This window comes from Pteropus medius, unplaced genomic scaffold (assembly GCF_902729225.1).
Source record: "Pteropus medius unplaced genomic scaffold, Ma_sr-lr_union100, whole genome shotgun sequence".
NCBI classification, from domain to species: domain Eukaryota; kingdom Metazoa; phylum Chordata; class Mammalia; order Chiroptera; family Pteropodidae; genus Pteropus; species Pteropus medius.
In genome coordinates this window covers 2,559,941-2,580,381 of record NW_024350927.1, presented here as the reverse complement: position 1 = coordinate 2,580,381, position 20,441 = coordinate 2,559,941, and the positions used below count along the sequence as shown (strand labels likewise).

Genomic DNA, 20,441 nt, shown 5'->3' with positions numbered 1-20,441 from the left:
AGACCGACCAGGCCATGCCTTCCCAGGGCATCCACTCTGAGGTGGAGGGAGACACAACCACGTACACAAATGCACGGGATGACTCCGCAGGGGCGAGTTAGAGAGTGGCCTGCAAGCAGGGAGGGCCTCTCTGAGGAGGCGACATTCGAGTGCGATCTGGAGGGGAGCGGGAGCACCAAGGGAACATCTGGGAGAAGAGAATGTCACTGGAGAAAATAGCCAAGTGCAGCGGACAGGGACCTCAGTTAGCCAGGGGCACAGTGATGGGGGCACGTGGAATGAGATTAAAGCGGGAACCAGATGGAAGGCAAATCAGGATAGAACAAGAAAGAGGGAAGAAGACACAGAGTTTGAGAAGCAAAGCCTGGCAGGAGAGCTTGATGGGCTAACAGCGTCGATTCCGGTTCAAATCCCAGTTCTGCCCTAACATGCTGTGTGACCCCAGGCAAGCTCCTTGCCCTCTCTGTGCCCTCATCTGTAATGTGAGTGTGGTGACAAATCCATTTTAGAGGTTTGTTGTGAGGAGTCAATGCATTCATTGTGAATCACCTACCCAGGTGACATCAGAGTCCAGGTGAGGCAGGGAGAATGGTGTATATAGCAGCGGGCGGGCGGGGCAGGGATGCACTGGACAGTCAAGCAAGACCTTGGCAGTGGGACTGTGCCAGCCCATGTAAGAAAGTGAGGTCAGAGTCCAGGGGGTTGAGGGAGTACCAAACAGAACAAGCCTCATGAAGGGGTAGGACCCAAACTGTGGTCAGTGGCTGTCCCCAGAGCGTCCCTCATGCAGATGGACCAGGGGTGGAGCCTTGAAGCTCAGGCTCCTGCTGGGCGGTGTAGTAGACTCTGTGCCAACCTAACTATGAACATAGAAGCATGTCTCCTGCCTCTGGGTGGGGTGGGGTTTGCATCAGGAAGACGGGTAAGGCAGGGTCCAGAGGTCGATGGCAGAGAGCTTAGGGCAGTGCGCTGGCATCCGAGCTTGCACCACCACTTTCTGGCACGTGACCTTGGCACATGGCTTGTCCTCTTGCAGCTTCTTGTCTCCACCTGTAAAATGAAAATAACTGGGCAGATGCTTTCTGGGGGTTTACAGATTAGACGCACTCATGCATCCAGTGCAGGGTGCCAGGCGCTCACGTTGCAGGCATTCAAAGAGTGGTCAGTAACATTGTTGTTATCTTTATTTCTAATGTATCAAGCAGTGAGTCATAAGCAAAGGGCAGGAGCCCTCCCCACGGGGCCTCTTTCCTCAGGCGGGACGCAGACTGGCAGGGTGGGGACTGGATGATCTTAAGCAGACTTGGCAGTAGGAAAATACCAAGCCGGTGCAGAGGGGTGAGTCAGAGCCTGAGTGGGTGGGGAGGCCGGCAAGCCGAGCAGAGCGGGGGATGGAGGCCCGTGCTCATGCAGCGGGGCTGTTGGGATTTTCCTCAGGCCACGCATCCCCAAAGCCGCCTCCCACCTCCCAGCAGAGCATTCCCTATAACAATTTCTAGTAGTTTTTCTTTCTGCCAAATAATGCACGTTCACTAAAGGAAATGTAAAGGATACAGACTGGTGAAAAAGAAGAAAATGTAAATTGCCATCATCCTAACTCCCCCCAAAATAACCACTGTTTACATCCTGGTGGATAATCACCTGTCTCCAGTGTTTTTGTCTGAGCACGTATGCATAGATTTAAAATATTTTTCTTGTGAACTTTATATGTGCACGGGGGCGTAACTGTAAGAGTTTTGACAGCTGCGAATGGACTTTTCCAATCCCACTCTGGCTGCACCCTTCCCGGGGCGGGTGTAGGTGAGGCTGGGCTCCAACCCCCTCCCAACATCACCAGACCTGTGGGGGCGTGGGGCATGTGTTCTCAGTTCCAAACTGTCCTGGACATCAAATTTTGGACTCAAGCCTTTGTAGACAGGGGAGAGACCACCAGTGTCCTTTGAAGTATCAGGTCTGCTGAGACAGAAGGTGTCTTCTCCCACACTGCCTTTCCTGCCCCAGGTCCCAAGAAGCCAGATTAGTGCCAGCACATGCCAGTTTATTCAGTGGCTCGTCATCGAATGCCTTGACCCGGACACTCACCAGCATGTCACTTCCTGAACGCCAGCCCAGAAATCTTGAATGACAAATAACTCTCTTTCATGCACATGACTCACTGAGACGTGAATTCCGGGCTCTCGTGGTGGGCACGCCAAGAATGTCACCGCTCTCTCCCATGGGCGTCCTGTTCCCTGAGCTCTTGCTCCCAAACCCTGAGTCACTGGTTTCAACGATTGCTAATCGTGGCTTCCCTCCGCACTGTCGATTCCCTCCCTTTCTCGTGGGCAAGCTCTCAGACCACTCGTTGACTTCCAGGTTTCAGAGAGCAGCATCGCCTATGAGAAATACAAAGCGACGGAGGCCATCGAGAAGGAAAAGAAAAAGGTGCAAGATCTGGAGAACCGCATAACCAAGCAAAAAGAGGTACGAGTCTCAGGGAGGAAGGACCCGGAGGAGCCCGACATGGCGCAGAGGAACTGGCTCAGGAGGCCGGCGGTCTGGGTTCAAATCCCACCCCTGCCACTCTTTGGCTGTGGGACATTAGGCAGCTTACTTACCACCTCTGTGCCTTGGTTTCCCCACTTACGAAACATCAATAATACCAGTAGATCAATCTCATCGAGTTGCAAGGCTTGATTGTTAATATGCACGTGAAACCCACGGAAAAGTACCTGGCACTGCGTGAATGCCGTGTGTGTTGGCGGCTTTATGATGATGATTATGAGCTCACAGCACGGGAGTGGGGGTGCAGAATCTGAACCCGGGACTGTCTGACTCCCAAGCCCTTCGTCATCACCCCTCCCACCTCTCTCTGCTATCCCTGAGCTTTATTTATGTGGGCTCAGCTGCCTGGGGTGAAAGAGGGGGTGTCAGGATACAGGCACCTTCATAATCAAACCTCGTTTACGATTATTACTAGGAGTAGTAGATGCCATGGGGGTAAAAGCTGTCGTACAGCCCTGCCTGTGTCCAAGCCAGGATGAATTCATCTCTTCTCAGTACAAGGACACACACACACACACACACACACACACACACACAGACAGACAGACACACACACACACACACACACACACACACACACACACACACACACACAATGGCCGCTATCTCAAAACTCAAAGCAATTAGTAAACACACAACCTGACAATAGCGGGTTAAATTTAAACACAGGTAAATACAATTTCAAAAGATTTTTCAAGACCAAATGGGACTAAAAGGGTCTATTCACATCAGTCTTAGATCATTTTCTTTAAATAAAGTTTCCCAAACATTAGCATGCACAGAATCACCAGGGAATTTAATTTTAAATTGCCCATTTCTGGGGCCCCACCCCCGGAGATTCTGACTGGTGGTCTATAGGGTGGGTCCAGGAATCTGCATTTTTAACAACAGTCCCTGGAATGTCTCTGCTCGAGGGAGACGAGAGAGATGAGAGGCAGTAAGCCACGTCTGGATTACATACAGCCCTGGGCACCTTGGAAGAGTGCCTCAGCCAACTGGAGTGTGCTCAGGGGAGGCAGACCAGAGTCGGGGGAGGTGAGGCAAGACCTGTCAGCTCCTGGGGGCCCCCTGCACACAGGCACGACCCGCAGGCTGAGAGGGAACCTGAGAAAAGCGGCCTCGTTCCCCCGAATGATTTACCATGGGCTCTTCCGTGAAATACTTCGGTTAGGGGTACGAGAAAAGAAGAAGTTAAGTTTTTTAAAGTAGATTAATTAGGGCATAAAATGAACCAAGAATGAGACTAAAGCAAAAAAAAAAAAATGCATATCATGAAGTCAATGAACGGGTCATAGTTTTTATTCTAGCAATTACAGCGAAAGGAGGAGCCCAGCTGGTTGTGTAATTCATGGAGGGAAGTGGACCACCTGCTCGTGGAAACTGAGCTGTTCTTGGTACTCGACCCAGAGAAAATGTCTCCTAAGGATCATCATGTAGAGAACCCTGTGATGCAACCAAGTGTCCCCAACAACAGCCTTAGAACAGTGGTGACATCAGAGAGAAAGTCTTGTGACAGCCCTGAAGGCAGGCTGGTGGCATCACTCCAGACAAGGAGAAAGAGATCTCCACCCCAACGACTCCCCATGTCCCAGGAAACACCAATGAAGTACAAGGTCAAAGACCTGCTCAGACAGAGTTACTTATTTGCATGCCGTTTGATCTGTATACAGGGAAGAGCCGTCAAAAGATTGATTTCACCTACACAGGCAAAAATAGGATTTATATAAAAGAAGGAGAAGAAAGTGGAGAAGAAAAATCCATACCAATGAACTTTGTTCTGCTATCCTTGAGTAAGCTGCCGAGTAGCTGGCAAGGAGCAGGTGCCAGGTGGCACGTTCAGCCCTCAGACAGCCTCATGGCTCATCAGAGAAACCGTCTCGGTTAGTCGTGGATTCTCCAGGACACCTGGAGTGTCTCGCTGTGAGCTGTAGGTGACAGGCTGCTCCGTGGGATGCCTGCCAGAGTCCCCAGTGAGTCTCTCCTTAGGCCGTGTCGGCATATTTCTCGACAGTAACAGTGACGTTAAGACACCTCCCCCCACCAAAAAAAATCAGGAGTTCAGTAGTAAAACAGAGAGAATGAGGTGACCCCAGGTGAGGCTTGCGGGCATCGCAGGATGAAAATGGAATTTTTGGTTTTTTATTTTCAAAGAAAAATATCAGTGTCCTTTCCCAATGATAAAAGGAGTACCTGTTTGCTCTAGAAAATTTGAAAAACATAGAAAATCACTCAGAAGAAAACGAAAACTGCCTCTGATTCCACTGAACAGCGTTACCCCAGTGCATTTTGATGTGATTCCTTCCAGACCATCTTTATCTTGATTATTGATTAGTAATTATTAATTATATTTATTATTATAGACATCAACAAATACTGATCTCTTACAAAGTGACTCACGCTCATGTCGTGCACACTAATTGGGTCTCTGCTTTTTTACTTAATATGTAACAAAAACATTTCCGTGTCATCGAATATCCTTCTACAAACTGCCATTGAGAGATGACCTGGGTTTACGCTGTGTCGAGTGGACCCCAGATTCATATACTCCTCCCCTATGGTCCTCCCCTGGGGCTGTTTCTCAACTTTACTCGAGTAAAAGTTGCTTGACCGAACACCCCTGTGCATCAGTCTTTGTGCACGCGTGGGGCCGTGTCCTTTTGATAAATTCTCCAAAGTAGAATTATTGGGTCACAAGGTAGAAACATTTGCAGGCTCACGATACATGTTCCGAAATGTCCCCTCCCCCCCACCCCGGATACGTCATATCATTTACACTGCCACCAACAGAGAACACCAGCACTGAGTCTCAAGGACGTATTTTAGGTTAGATTAGATAATGTTTGTGAAAAGGCTACATGCTGTATGATTCCAACTGTGTGGCATTCTGGAAAGGCAGAACTATGGAGACAAAAGCAGATCAGAAGTTGGTGGGACAGAGGGATGAATGGGTAGAGCACTGAGGAATTTTAGAGCAGTGAAACTCCTCTGTATGACACTTTAATAGTGGATACATGTCATGTATACATCTGTCCAAACCCACAGAATGTACAACACCAGGAGTGAACCCTAGTGGAAAGTGTGGACTCTGGGTGGTTATTACGTGTCAGCGTAGGTCCCTGGACTGTAACAAACATACTATCAGGTGGGGGGGCGGTGCTGATAATGGGGGAAACTGTGCACGTGTTGGGGTCAGGGGTACGTGGGAAATCTCTGTGCCTTTCCCTCAGTTGTGAACCTAAAACTGATATAAAAAAATAGTAATAAAGTCAAACGAAGGAATGAAGTTCGTAAGGCCCCCAGCACAGTGTCACGAAGCCCACTGAGGAGGAGGGATGTGGAAGGGCGGATGGAATTTTGATAGTCAAAAGATTGGAAGAAGGGGTTCCGGGAGGGAGGGACAGGGTACGCAAGGACATGGCATGGCAACTGGAGTCCAGCCTTGCTGGTGGGGGCGGAACCCGAGGGTGAAGGGGAGGTCACCCCAGGGCCGAGGCCACCCCTGGGGAAGGTGGAGGAGTGTCCTAAAGGCAGGCGAGTCCTGGTGAAGGGTGAAGGAGCTCGGCACATTTATCCTGGAAAACAGATTTAGAGAGAGACATGACATCCCTCTTCAAATATTTAAAAGGCTGTCTCATGAAACAGAAATAAAACTGACTCAATGAGCTCCAGCTGACAGAACTGAGCTCAGAGACCAGAAATCACAAGGGGACAGATGTCAACTGAATATAATAGAGAGTTCTGTGATCACTGGAACCTTCCAGAGAAAGCATGGACTTTGGCCTTAAAGAGGATCGATGGAACAATAACAGAATAGAGTTCACCACCTGTCTGAAAACAGGAAGGGGAGGCTAGAGTAAATATTTATGCCTGAATTTTGGTTAATTTGATGTTTATCGTTCGCCTAGGAAATAGATTTAAAAGCGCTAAAGGAAGATGTTTTAAATAACAAATTAAATGACGCACTGGCCATGGTGGAAGAGACAGAAAAAATAAAGATGGCCGAGAGTCTGAAAGCAGAGAACGTCACCATGAAATTAAACGAAACATTGGCTGAACTGGAGACGGCCAAGACTAAAATGGTAAGGGACGAGAGGATCTTTCTGTCAGGGCAAGAGCACAGTGCCGTGAGAGCGTGGGGTTTAGACCGGGGTTCTCGGCCTTGGCACCGCTGGTGTTCTGAGTCAAATAACTCTTTCCTGTGGGGGCCGTCCTGTGCCCTGCAGAATGTTTCACAGCATCCCCGGTATCTACCCACTGGATAGATAGCTCCATCCCTCCCACCCAGTGCTGACAACCAGCTTCAGACTTTGCCAGATGTCCCTTGGCGGGGGGGCGGGGGATGCGGCAAACTCAGCCTCTATTGAAAAGCACTGGTTTCATATGAAAGGTGAACAGAGGCCATGATGCTCTCTCTCCAGGACATTCTAAGATGCTGGGATACAGGGCCCTCACAGGAGCAGGCTGAAGGACTGAGGAGCCTCAGAATTTACTGATCAGTGACAGTTCTGTAGACTTTAAAATTTCAGCTTGGTGTTCAAGGCCCTCCACCATCAGGGCGTAATATTGCTCTCGTCTGTCATGCATGCATTCAGCCAACAGGAGGTAATGAGGGTTAATCTGGCGGAAGTACACAAAGGTGCATTTGAGAGGGGCTGGAGTTGGAGACACCAGCTCCAGGCGTGGCACGTGGTAGCCATGGCCATAGTCCAAAATCATAAGGACCAGGACATTCGAAGAGACAGAGGGGTGGGAAAGAAGGAGTCTCTGCAGAGAGAGTTACAAGCAATGGCTGACCTTATAACTGGTTAACAGGACATGAGTACCAAGGAGAGTAGGCGCCAAGGAGACAGGCAAGGTTCAAGCCAAGGGACCTCGGGAGATGACGGCATGTGGGTGGCGTATTGATGGAAATACGGAGGTCACGGTGAGCGGGGAGGGCAGGGTGAACAGGGATAGGGACTCTCTTTCAGAGGAGGTGAAGAGTTTAGACTGAGGCGAGGGTACGGGGTATGGATGTTCAAAAGCATCCCAAACTTTGGGTGGTACGATAGGTTTGTGGGAGAAAGCGAGATAAGTCACCTAAATTTGGAAGATAGCCTCGTGGACGTGATTGTTGAAACAGCGGGCGTGTGTGAGCGTCTCAGGCAAAGAATTTACCCATCAGAGGGGAGGTGAAGACGGAGGCCCAGCACGTCAGCTGGGAATAATAGGGAGCAGGAGAAGGCTGGTTGGAGAAGCAGGAGGGGACGAGGACGAGGCCTTGAGATGGAAGCATCCAGAAGAGCCGCAGGAAGGAGCGGGCCGTCAAAGGAAAGGGTCCGAGTCGCCACTTTAGGATCACTGGTAATTTCTAGTTTTTAAGAAATACAAATTGATTTACTTTTTTCCTAGAAAATTGTTCATTCATTAGTTCAATGAATATTTACGGAACATCTAAGCCTAGATTCTGTGGCAGGGAGCTAAGCGCTGATGCTGTGGCTATATCAGTAAATGAGAAAAGCATCTGCCCTCACAGAGCTGACATTCTAGCGGGAGCGAGAAATAAACTAGATAATTCAGACAGTGATCCGTGCCTCAGTGAAAACAAAACAGGGGTGATGGAATGGGAAGGGTCTTGGGCTGCTCTGAGGGCCTCTCTGAGGAGGTGACATTGGAACTCAGACCTGAATTACAAGAAGTCAGCCATGCGAGGAGCTGGGGGAGCATGCAGCGAGAACAGCACGTGCAAAGGCCCCGAGGTGGGACCCAGCTCAGTGCCCGTGAGTGCAAAGGCATGTTATTATAGTCCCCAGGTTGCATGAATCATTTCTGTTTTCCCAGATCATGATGGAGGGGCGGATGCAGCTGCAGCAGCAGGCGATCAAGGCCCTCCAAGAAGAACAGAAATCACAGAAACACGAATTCGAAGAAGAAATCGTGGAATACAAGGAGCAAATCAAACAGCACTCCCAGACGATCGTGAGTCTAGAAAAAAGACTGCAGAAAGTGACCGAACACCATAAGAAAATAGAAGGAGAGATTGCAACGTTGAAGGACAATGACCCAGGTTGGTCCAAAGAGACAACGAGGAGATCTTGGTATTGGGGGCAGGTTCTGATTGTCCCGTGGGTCCCCACAGGCTGACGGGTAAGAACAGGGCTTCACTGGTTGAAAAGCTCACTTACTCCCTGGAGCCCCCTTTTGTTCCTGTTATACACAAGGTTAGGGCCCTTCAAGGCCCAGGTTGAACAGAATTAACAGCAATGAGCCCGGACACCCTTTGTGCCCAGCCAGTCAGCCGGCGAGTCGCACACGCTGCCAGGGCTGTTAGGGCCGTCGGAACAGCAGGTCAGAGCATCATCATCTTTGCTACGTGGAAACCTCCGGGCAGGGGCCTTTCAAAGGCGTCTTTCTGCCATCCGCAGTTTGCGACTTTGCCTAATGCACTTTCATAACCAGCCAGGATTTGCTTCTTGAAAGATAAACTCAAAAGAGGCTGCCGCAGAACTCAGAGCAGCGAGCATTTATTTGCCCTAAATGACCAGAGTCGTGCATCTTGTGGCAAAGACACTAGCTACTTGGAGAGGTGCTCTATAAGGCAGGGATCATTAACTCTGTTTACCTGGATAAGAGCTCTGGAAAGAGAGGCCTCAGGCCGGGGTTTCTCAGCCTCAGCAACGTTGACATTTGGTACCAGGTCATTCTTTATTGTGGGGCCATCCCGTGCCCTGCAGGGTAATGAGCAACATCCTTGGCCTCTACCCACTGGAAGCCACTAGCACCCCCCACTCACCCTAGGGTGACAACCAGAAATGTCTGGAGACATTTTTGTCAATGTCCCCAAGGGACTCGCCCCTGGTTGAGCAGCATCGTCCTAGTCTCAAGCCAGCTGACGAGCTGTCAGGGCTCACCACACACATACACTCAGGCACCACTCTTAACAGAGCATCTCTTATGTTTCAAGCTCATTCTAGGCACTGAGGATTCAATGACGGGCAAGCCAGGCAGGACCCCTGCAGTTAACTCAATTACTGCCCCGACCAATGATCCAGGGTGAACAGGGCACCACGGCAAGGGCATGGAGTGGGACTCAGTTTCCCAATCCAGGACCAACTCGGAGGGAGGATGCTTACGCGGGGACCTCAAGAGTGACACATCTTTGTCGCCTTACGCTTAGATCAGTGCCTGCCATCACGCAGACATTTCATGAGAACTGTTACATGACTAAACGAACGGGTGAATGCGTGAGCGAGCGATGAGGCTAGAAGCCGGAAGGCCGGGGGACGAAGGATACGCGAGAGGCGAGGACAGGTCAAGACTCTCGTCTGAGCAGAGAGCAAGAAACGGGGCAGGAAGCGTGACCCAGTGGTGACGGCTCCGCCTCGCACCAGTCTGCTGAGTGGTCACCAGCAGGTTCTGTCACTCCTGTGGCCACTTTCTCACCTGCAAAAGGAGTTGATAGTCCCTGCCTTGTGCAGTAGCTGGAAAGATTGCATGCGTTCATCGTGGCGGGGGTGGGGGTGTCCCGCCAGCCTACGACACAGAACTTACCCTGGGTCCCCTTAGGTAGAGAAGGCTGAAGGCTACAGGGAGAGTTCATAAGTTGAGAAAGATGTAAGTGTGTCGATAAGGTGATAAGCAATAGGGTGGGAAAGCATCCACGGCACGAGGATCGTAATACTGTCCCCTTGTCCCTCTGATTCAGCCCAGGAGAAGGAAGTAGAGCAAGAGCCTCCCGCAGCACCTCCTCGGGAAAGCGGTTCCAAAGGCGCAGTGTGTGACCACTTGATGTGAGTACCCAGAGGGCGTGTGAGCACCAGCCACCCTCACTGACGTGCCCCGTGAGCAAGGACAAACACACACAACCCCTGCTTTTGGCATGTTGTCGGAATCTGAAAATGGGAATTGAATCTGGAGTCTTCTCACTGTTCTTTGAATTTCTCGATTTTTTTTTTTTTTAGCAAGTCAGGAGGGTGTCATGGAAAAATGTGGGTGGACCCAAGTCAGCACTCTCCAGTCGTGTGTCCCTGGGCGAGTCACATCACCTCGCTGGACCTTAGCGTCCTCGTTTATGAAATAAGGAGGTACATGCAGGGCACGCAGAAGTCGCTCGGTGAATGCTAGCTAATACCACGATTAGCTGTTTTTCCCAAGTACCCGCTCAAGGCAGGCAGACAGTGCAGGTTTCAGACAGTGGAGACCACTTGGCGAAGTGGTCCTAGAGAGGGTTCAAAGTGAAGAGGTTGGATGGAGTGACTTTGGAGATCCCCCCCAACCCAAAAGTCTATACCTTTGAGCCTCAAGGAACTGACAGTTTCCAGAGAAAGCACCCCACGGTTGGGACAGCCACTGCCAGGCAGCATGTAAACAAGAAGGGGCTAATGCGAGATTCTCAAAGAAGACGAACCGCAGGCCTGATGATCCTCACACTAGATTTCAGCTACCAAAGTCAAATGTCATAGGGTTTTTCAGCCCCCAAAAGGCAAAGATACCCAGCCTCCACATCTTGAAAAATTCCTAAGTGACTCCTGCTGGTAGAATGTGCTCTACAGACAACAGTAGCTGTGGCTAGGAGAAGGGTCAGCACCCACGTCACTCTCCTCTGTTCCCTTTCATTAGCTCTATACACCCTTGAGTCTTAAAGTTTCATCCTCAAGTTGGAAGAGTTATAGCCAAGGAGACTAGATAGATAGATAAGATAGATAGATGATTGATAGATGATAGATTAGATTGATAGATAGATGATAGATAGATGATAGACACACACCCATATATGTATATATGTACACGTATATACTTATTTTCAATCCAGTGATCACCGATCTTTTTATTTTGACATGCGACCTGCCAGTATTTTGCTCTATTTCATAATGTACATACACTCTACCTTAATAATCTATATAAGAGGAGCCTGGATTTCAGAAGCCCGTGAAATCAAATGAAGCGACATTTATTCCTGCCCAAAGGCCCTTAACCCCAGCTCTTCCTCCTGCTGCCACACACACACACACACACACACACACACGACATGCCTTCCTCAGGTCTGAGGTGTCCCACACTTGCTCAGAAATGCACCCCGTGTTCTTCCCACTTAAACCCCATTGAGGTGCCTCACCTGTTACTCTGGGCCCCTTCCCACAGAACACCCCTCACTGGATGTAGCTGTCCCTGTCAAGCACTCTGGGCCTCCTAGTGCCAAGGATGTCCTGCCCCCTGGGGCGTGGTGGGCAGAGAAGCTGTCATCATCTCACCCTCCCTGTGTTCCCCCCACCCCCGCCCCAGTTATCTGGTCCCCAAAGTCCACATTGCCACAAAGGGTCACGTGAACACCATTCATTCATTTCCGGCCCCGCCTCTCCCCATCAGGAACCGAAGGTGTCCTCTCTCCTTCTTCCTCGTCTTCAAAGAATCCCCGAGCCCACAAAAAAAAAATAATAATCTTCCCTCTCTTTCCACCAAGATCAAAAGTCTACAAACACATCAATTCATGCTGACAGATACTTGGGCAGAAAGAGGTGTCACCTTCATGCAACTCATATTTCAACCTCAGACAGAACACAGCCGGGGTCCTTTGTTCTATCTCCATATATTTCTTTTCAGTGACGGTGCCTCACAATGAATGCCTGTTCTGAGAATTTCAACGCACGCGCTTATCCCCCTCGCTGGGGCTGGGGCCGCATGGGCCATCACCGACCGAGTATCACTCTGCATTTACACTGGGCCCCTTCCTGGCACTCAGGACACGGCAGAGACTGAGTTGGCCTGACTTTGCCTGGTTTTTTGTGAATTTCAGAGAGGATTTATTGAGTGCTCAAAAGGAAATCCTGTCTCAGCAGGAGGTCATCATGAACTTAAGGAAAAACCTGACGGAAGCTCATGGCCGAATGTCGGATCTGAGAGGTTTGTGCTACTATGACCTTTGTCTCTTCCTGACCCGCTTCCAGAAAGGAAAGAAACGGGGCTAGGGAGTCGGAATGCTCGGCGTTAGAAATGCCCCCCGATCTGCTTCCCGGGGCTGTTTCGAAGCTTGTAACTCAGGGTCAGCGCAAGCTGAATCCTGGCTGCGGCACTGGTTCCCGACGTTCCCCGGGGGAACATTCTCAGAGGGCTCTGGTCCTCTGCACTGATATGTGACTTTCTTTTTCCGGGAGAGTCCCCTTTTACCACTGAGGAGGATTTGTCTCTAGGGGCAAAAGCTCCCTCCTGGAGTAGCACGGCCCTAGCCGTCACCAGCTTCGGGGCCTAGGGCGAGTTATCCTCGCCAGGTGTCCTTCCTCTGATGTGAAACCTCCTTAACACACCTGCTTCCTAGGGTCCATATGGACATTGGGGCCACCTAGAGTAGGGCAAGATAACTCTGAGTTCAGACCTCTGGGTTATCCCCTTGAGGGGAGCTGGGCTGTGTACTCGCCCCCACCTGTCATGGGTTGGAGGCTGTTGCACCCGGAAGACACGTGAGCAGAGCATCTGCCATTGTAACACCGGGGTAAAGCAAGAGCACATGGCGCCTCATAGAGCCGGCACTCGCTGAAAGGTAACGCCTGCGTGCTGTTTTGCTGCTGTTTGCTAAGACGCGAGCAGACCTCCTGGCTGTGACTGGAGCCCCCTAAGAATTCCTGGAGGGTAGACCTGCCTCGTGGTTCTCGGGGGCCTGGCAGATCGGCCGTGGCCCGAGCAGAGACGCAAGGTGGGACACGCCCTCACCAGCTTTCGTGTCGCTCTCAGGAGAGCTTAACGAGAAGCAGAAGATAGAACTGGAAAGGAACGTGGCCCTGGTCCAGCGACAAAACAACGAGCTGAGTGTGCTCAAGGAAAGGATGGCGCACGTGACCAGCCTGATGGAAAAGAAGGACAGGGAGCTCGAGGTCTTCAAGGAGGCGCTCAGGTGTGTGGAGTGTCTGCGTGGCATGGGAGGCCGGGCACACCCAAGTACCCAAGGAACCTTGCACAGGGAGAGGGAGCTCAGTGAATCCCGACTGAAGAACTGAATGGATAAATGGGTGAATGAATGAATGAATGAATGACATGTGTGTCATTGTTTCACAGCCTCGTCAGTTAAAACAGAGCTTTGTTTCGTTCCGTGCTTCTCAAACATTCCTGCACAATATTCCAGATGACAGTTCTTAGTTTAAATGCCACTTCCTCCAGGAAGCCCTGTGGCACTCACACTCACCAAACGTAGACAAGGCTCCTGCTCTGCCCGGGGCCCCTCAGCACTTTGCCTAACCTACCGCTTTTCATACAGTCAGGCTGTGTTTATGCCTGTTAAATTGTCTGCCCTCCCCACAAGGACAGAGTCTATTGACTTGCCTGGTATTGATTCCCAGTGTTCACACAGTGCCTGGCACACAGAGAACTTAATAAATGTTTATTAAACAAATGTATGAACTGGGGAGTGTCAGAGGTCAGCTTAAAATAAACATAAAATATCCTCGTCCCGTGGATTCATCTAAAAAAATACATGTGAGTTTGCATTTTCATCCATAGCTTATCCATATTTTGACATAAGAGGAATGTTTTCGCCAAGGAAGTTTGAGTAAAATTGACGTCATACGTATGTATACCCTGTAGCTTCGTGTGCCTCATGGCTCATGGCAAGACAGACTCACATAGTGGTTAAACGAACAAGATCCAGACCCAGGCTGCCTAGGTTCAAAGCCACACGCTTCCACTTACAAGCTTCACGACCACAGGTCAACTGTTGTGCGTCTCTGTCCTTGTCTGCAAAATGGGCCAGCTCATGCGATTGTTATGGGTAATAGAAGGACTAACACGTAGGAGTATTAGGAAAAGCAGATACATGGTAAATGCCCCTGTAAGTGACACAGCAAGTGTCCCACAGACCCAGTGCAGGAAGCAAGGGCAGGCAGGCGTCTCCTGCCCTGGCCACTCTCCTGCAAGTCCCATGAAGCTAAATTCTTTAGACATCTGTGGACAGGAGACTTGAAGACTTGAAGACTTCAACTACCTGTAAAAATGGAGTTTCTTGTCCTGTTCTGCTGGGGGATACAAAGGTAATTCATGGTTCCCGGACCCTGACTCCGGTGACTCCTGTGCTCTACCCTAGGGTCTCCCAAGAGAAACCCAAACTCCAACTGCACAAAGAGAAGGAACAGAAGCCCAGGAATCCTACCCAGATGTGTGACATCTCGGTGCAGATAGAACCCATCCACACCGATATTTCCTTGAGCAGCCAAGAGGTGAGTGCCCGCCCAGGCCTGGGCTCCCAGAAGGACGTGCTAGGGAAGAGCCCAGTGGGGCTTTTGTTGCTTTTGAAAATATTCTAAGTTCCAAAAATCATCCTTGCTTATGGGAAATGTATCAGTAGAAGAGCAGAAGACCTGCCTCTCTGACCACGGTCACCAGAGGTTAGCGCCGTCAACAGGCACGTGTGCCTTCAGACCTCTTCCTCGCAGAACCTGCCACATGCTTAGACAGTCGTGACGTGCGGTGGTTGTAGACCAGGCTTGGATCTGGGTCTGCCCATGTTCTAATCCCAGCTCCTCCTCTCAGACACTGTGGCCTCAGCAGATTACTCTGAGCCAGTTCCTTCCCTCGTCTGGAAAGCAGAAGTAATGACAGTCACCAACCACCTCATGGGGTTGTTGAAAATTTTATTTATAAATGCAAACACACGCAAACCTATATATCATATATTTATCTAACAGATTTTTTTTTTTGCAAAATAATGGTATAAGCCATACATATTCTGCAAATTGTTTTTTCCCAAAAAATCTTTTCAAATAAGTATATAGAGATTGACCTCATTCTTTTATACGGCTGCATAGAATTCCACTGTGTTCCTTTCGTCCAAGCAGTCCTTCGTTGGTGGACATTTAGGAGGTTTCTGCTTCCGCAAATTGCTGTAGTTAATATCCTCACATGTGTGTAGAACAAATTCCTAGCTGTGGAATCGCTGGGTCCCGAGGACATGCTAAATTGTGCCTGGTAGGGCCAGGAGGCCTTCCCCAGCAGCCGTCCGTCATCACTCCACGGCTGTCTCATGGTGACTTCTCTTGGGCACCTGCCCAGAAGCCGTGGTGTGCATGGAAGTCCCAAACGCGCAGCAAACAGGGAGTGTGTCTTTGAGAACAGCCCTACTCGTGTGGCCCCTCAAAGGTGGCACTCACGTTCTGCCCCCTACCCCTTGTTCGTGGTTGGCTGACTGTGGGTCCCGTGCTGCTTCGAGGCCCCGGGTCTCCTGGAGACCAGCGTGTTGCTTCCCTCTCTGCTTTATGAAACTGGACGGCGGGGCCTTGCGGCAGTGGCCTTCGGATTTTCGCCTGGACACAGGGCCAGGCACATCAGTTGCCTTCTCGCTTCCTCAAAGACGCCTTTCTCCTGCCCAACGGCAGTGAGCCGGGGCCACACGTGGCCCAAACAGCAGCGCTCGGCAGCCCGGCACCTGCTCCAAGCACTTCAACATGAGTGTCCCCGTGCTGCTCAGAGTGGCTTCAAACAGGGGATCCACATGGCTGAGTGGGGCAGGGCGCAGGTCCCTCTACTGCCCGAGTCCCAAGCTCTTAGGGCAGGACCTGGCCCACAGTCGTCCGCTCATTCAACAAGTATTGAGCGCCTGATGTATGCCAGGCCACTGGGCGCAGAGGAGGACGCCTAGGGTCCCTGCCCACACCAGACCCACTCCGACTGTGCACATGTTTGCTGGACTAGATGGCTGACTGGTCACCACGATGATTAGTTTCCATTCCGAGGCCGATTAGCTGGGGAGGAGGAGGCAGCGGGGCTGCAAGATAAAAGGGAAAAATGTCTGTTCCTTCTCAGGACGGTTTCCGCACTCAGCCCACTTCCTGCTTTCTAAGCCAGAGTGGGTCAGAGGGCTTCAGAATCATATGAGAAAGAATCTCCGTCTCCTCTAAATAAACAAATTCCCAGAAGGGCCAGGAGGAAGGGCCGTGCCGGGCCCAGGCGTGCCTCTCATGCGGAGCAAAGTCTGTCACGGAGCCTGGCTGCTGAGCGATCAGTAGCTCCTCCCCTCCACACGACCGCAGGCACGCGTGTGCACGCCCGTGCACGTGCACACGCATGATACTTCAGGGGTCTACTCCCAGGGCACACATACACCCGCAAAGAGAGTGAGGCCAGTGCAGAACCGACCAGGAAGTGGGCCGGCCACACCACCCGTGAGCAAGCCGGAGCCGGGAACGGGGCCGAGTGAGGTCCTACTAAGTGCAGCAGGGGTGGCGTGACCCCGCCTCTCGGCCGCTGAGCCCTGGTCCCACCCAGGAAGCTGGGGCAAGCTCCTTCCAGCTCCTGTGTCTGACCTCTGTTCACTCGGCTCTGTGTTTATTGAGCATCTCCTGCGCGCAGCATAGTCTACAGTGGAGACAAAGATTTTGCCCACGGGGCCCACATTCTGGAAATGGAGAGACCGGCAATAAACAAGTCAGCATCGAACAAAATGCCCCGTGGGAATAGCGCGCTGAGAAAATACTCGGCAGGATTCAGGGCAGAGAGAATCATGGGGTGGGTGGCGAAGGGCTCTTTCCAATCAGGTGGCCAGAGAGGCCTCTCCCGGAAGGGACCTGGAGCAGAGTCCGGAGGAAGGAACAAGTGGTGGGGACGTGGGGTGGGTGGACCAGCCCCAGGAGGCCCTCGGCCATGGGCCTTGTACCCGCATGACCAGCGTGGCTACTGAGGGCCCAGGACATGCCCTATAGGCCTTTACTAAGAATCGGCTGACTCAAAGAAAGATCAAGCGAATGTCTCTCTCCCTCTCTCTGCTTCGTTCATTTACCACTTTCTGGGATTATTGACATTCCTGCCTGCTTAGTCGTTGTGTCTGCCCCCCAGAAAGGAGCCCCAAGGCAGCGGGGCTTGTCCGCCCAGTTTCCCGATCTCTTCCCAGTGCCTAAAACAGTGTCTGCCTCTCTACACACACACACACATTTGCTGAATATATAAAGTGAACCAAAATTGTTATTTTAAAAATTGTTATAAAAGAACCAAATTGTCAGTTTCTTCCTTTTTTTTTTTTTTTTTTTTTTTGGCCATTTTGCCCGGGACCTTCCCTAGCAGGTCTACAGAAAACCATCCTCAACACCCCTCCTGTTTCCAGGGTTTCTCTACCACACCACTGTCCACCAGATATTTTCCACACTCACCTTACTTGTCGTCTGTGTCCCCACACAAGGATGCAGGATCGACACAGCAGGAACATCGCCGTTGCATTCACTGCTGAGTCCCCGGGACCTAGCATAAGGCTCGGCACATCGAGGTGCTCGATAAATCTGTGTGAAATGAATGGATGGGCAAGTGCGTGACCTGCCTACCCCAGAGAAACGCGTGACCTGGAGTCCACGACGGGATGGCGCGGAGAGAGAACACGCCCACCCTGGCAGAACGTTCCGTGGCCCAGTGCTGTTCTAGAAGCTCTGGAAGTCTCAGAGGAAGGTTGTCCTTTCTCCAGAGCAGCCAAGAGCCTGTCTATCAAATTCCCCCTAGCAAATACTAGACAGCCGCCCTTATTACCAGTTAAGAAGCAAGTATCATGTGTCCCCATCTGAAAACGCCCCTTCTGGAGCAGAATTTGATGTGCCATTCAGGGGCGAGACCAACATGACAACAAATAGAAACCCAAGCTTAGGACATCAGAAGGAATTAAACGAAACGTGGGGAGGGGCCATAGCGGGGTCTTTTATTCATAGTGACGCGAAGTAGCTGGGAAAGTTGGAAATCTTCCTAGATCTAACTCTACATTGGAAACGAAATTTTAAAATCCTTTCCCTGCCGAAGCCCCGTAACGGCCTTTTCCAAAGTACGAAGCGACGAGGTTTCCGCCATCCGCGACATGAATGGTTCACGGTTCTTCTAATGTGAGAGAGGGAGAGTCTCGCCCTCGTACAGCTGCCGTCTGTACTGTTCTGGCCGCAGGAGCAGTCCTTCAGCGACCTGGGGGCCAAGTGCAAAGGGTCGCGGCACGAGGAAGTCATTCAGCGCCAGAAAAGGGCCTTATCCGAGCTGCGCACTCGGATCAGAGAACTCGAGAAGGCCTGCTCCTCAGGTAAGCACCCTCCTGCCTGTCAGCCTCTCCGGGCCCAGCGCCGCCTCGGGCCCCGGCGCCAGGGCTCACTGTGGGCCCCGCATGGTGGGCCGGGACCACCACCTTCTAGCCCTATAAGGGTTGTTGTACTACAAAAAAATAAAAGGTGGGCCGACGTGATCTCGGCGTCGAGGGCAGGCCTTGATATTAAATAAACAGGATTTCATGAAGAACCCACTACATTATCCTTTTTCTTATTGCTCTGTGGCCCTGTGGAATCTTTGTCACGGACTAACACTGCGCAAGGATCAACCTTGAGGAACCTCCTAGAATACCCTGTTTGAAGGGGAGAGAGCTCTCAAGATAACTGAGCTTGCTGGTGGGTGGAGCCCTGGGCTAGGACCCGGATGCAAACTGGGTTCAAGTTCCACCCTCATTCACGAGAGGCTGCAGCCTCACATTAGCTGTGTGACCTTGGACAAGCCCAGTAAATAGCAGTGGTGGTTATTACATGCAATAACTTTTTCCTGGGCCTTTCTTTTGAGTCTAAATCATTTCTTTTCTAGATCATAAGGACCACCTGAATGAATCACTTCTAGACTTCAAGACTCTCAGAATAGAAAAAAATGTCCAGAAAATATTGGACTCAAAATCCGGTTTGCCAACTCTCTCAAGAATAGAGATCACAGTGGTAACCCAAACAAGTTTGTCTCTGCAGTGACTGTCATGTGGGAGGGCGGGCATCGAGGGTAGGCACTAGCTGTGTGCCCTGGCACAGCCTTGCATATTAGCAGTTCAAGGCCAGGTCCTGCCTGACGGGCCAGCGTCTGTACGGACTGGCCAGAGCCTTGCATTATCACTGGTCCAGTGTTCGAATAGAAAGGCAGCCTTCCACTTGTGCACAGCATAATATATTTTCGCATGGACATTGGGCCAGGTCAACCTCTGGCCGGCCCTCCTTTTCACATTATGTGTTATATTCTGCAGAAAATATTCAACAGGCTAATTTATAACATTGTGCCATGAGTTTGCGTGAAGTTTGCTTTTTTGCTATAAACTGAAAACCATGAACACAGAAAGGGCAGCAGAAGGGAGCCACGTGTGAGAGAACACCAGCTCTAGAGTCAGAGAGACCCATGTTGGAATCCTAGTGTGACCTTGGGTGAGGCTGTTAACCTTTCTGGAACTCCATATCCCAGCTATGAAATGATGATGAAAAAATTAAAGGAGATGGATAATTACAGAAAGTGCTTATCCCAGCGCCTAACTCATAGTGAACACTTAGCAAGTGATAGCTGTTATTAAATATTATTTAAATAGTATTATTCAAGAAAGCCTTCCTTTCTTAGAGAGCATGGTTTTACTTGCCAGAATGTTCAGAGGTGATTTGATGGTTAAGTTGAAGGTGGTCCTTCAGACTCCCTGATCAGTCCGGTGGCTTTACCATGCAGTCAGTAGGGACTTGCAGCAGCCAGCTGGCTGACTAGGGTCTTAGTGAGTGCACAGCTGCAAACGCCATCCTGCATTGTCTCTGGAAGGGTTCTGAAGTGATGCTCACCCACCAGGTTCCAGCACTAGGAGGTTTGTCATGAGGGTATCAAAGTCAGATTCCTCTAATCAAAGGAGGAAAGTTATTTTCTATTTAACCTTTGCTCATTCATTCAACAAACATGCCCGCTCCGTGCCTTCTGTACCAACTGTCATGGTAGGCCGAAGGCTCAGGACAGTGAGCAAAAGCACGGGTCCCTGTTTCTCTGAAGCTTGTTATCCAGACCAGGGTTTCTCAATCCAGTGCTGCTGATATTCTGGGCCAAGTAGCTCTTGGTTGTGGGGCTATCCTGAGTACTGGGGGATGTGCAGCAGCATCCCTGCCCTCTACCCACTGGATGCCTGTAGCACCCCCTAACCCCACCCCCCA

At 50.8% G+C, this 20,441-nt stretch overlaps 1 protein-coding gene across 4 annotated transcripts in view; it reads left to right on the top strand.

Moving 5' to 3' along the window:
- Positions 1-20,441, top strand: part of FHAD1 (forkhead associated phosphopeptide binding domain 1) — a 109,072-nt gene that overhangs the window by 73,767 nt on the left and 14,864 nt on the right. For all 4 annotated transcript variants that reach the window (XM_039842150.1, XM_039842154.1, XM_039842153.1 and 1 more), the window contains 9 exons: positions 2,356-2,463; positions 6,450-6,623; positions 8,365-8,590; positions 10,229-10,313; positions 12,317-12,423; positions 13,249-13,408; positions 14,591-14,723; positions 18,415-18,544; positions 19,090-19,214. In XM_039842150.1, coding sequence (XP_039698084.1) covers positions 2,356-2,463; positions 6,450-6,623; positions 8,365-8,590; positions 10,229-10,313; positions 12,317-12,423; positions 13,249-13,408; positions 14,591-14,723; positions 18,415-18,544; positions 19,090-19,214 — 1,248 coding nt within the window. The remainder of the gene's footprint in view (positions 1-2,355; positions 2,464-6,449; positions 6,624-8,364; positions 8,591-10,228; positions 10,314-12,316; positions 12,424-13,248; positions 13,409-14,590; positions 14,724-18,414; positions 18,545-19,089; positions 19,215-20,441) is intronic.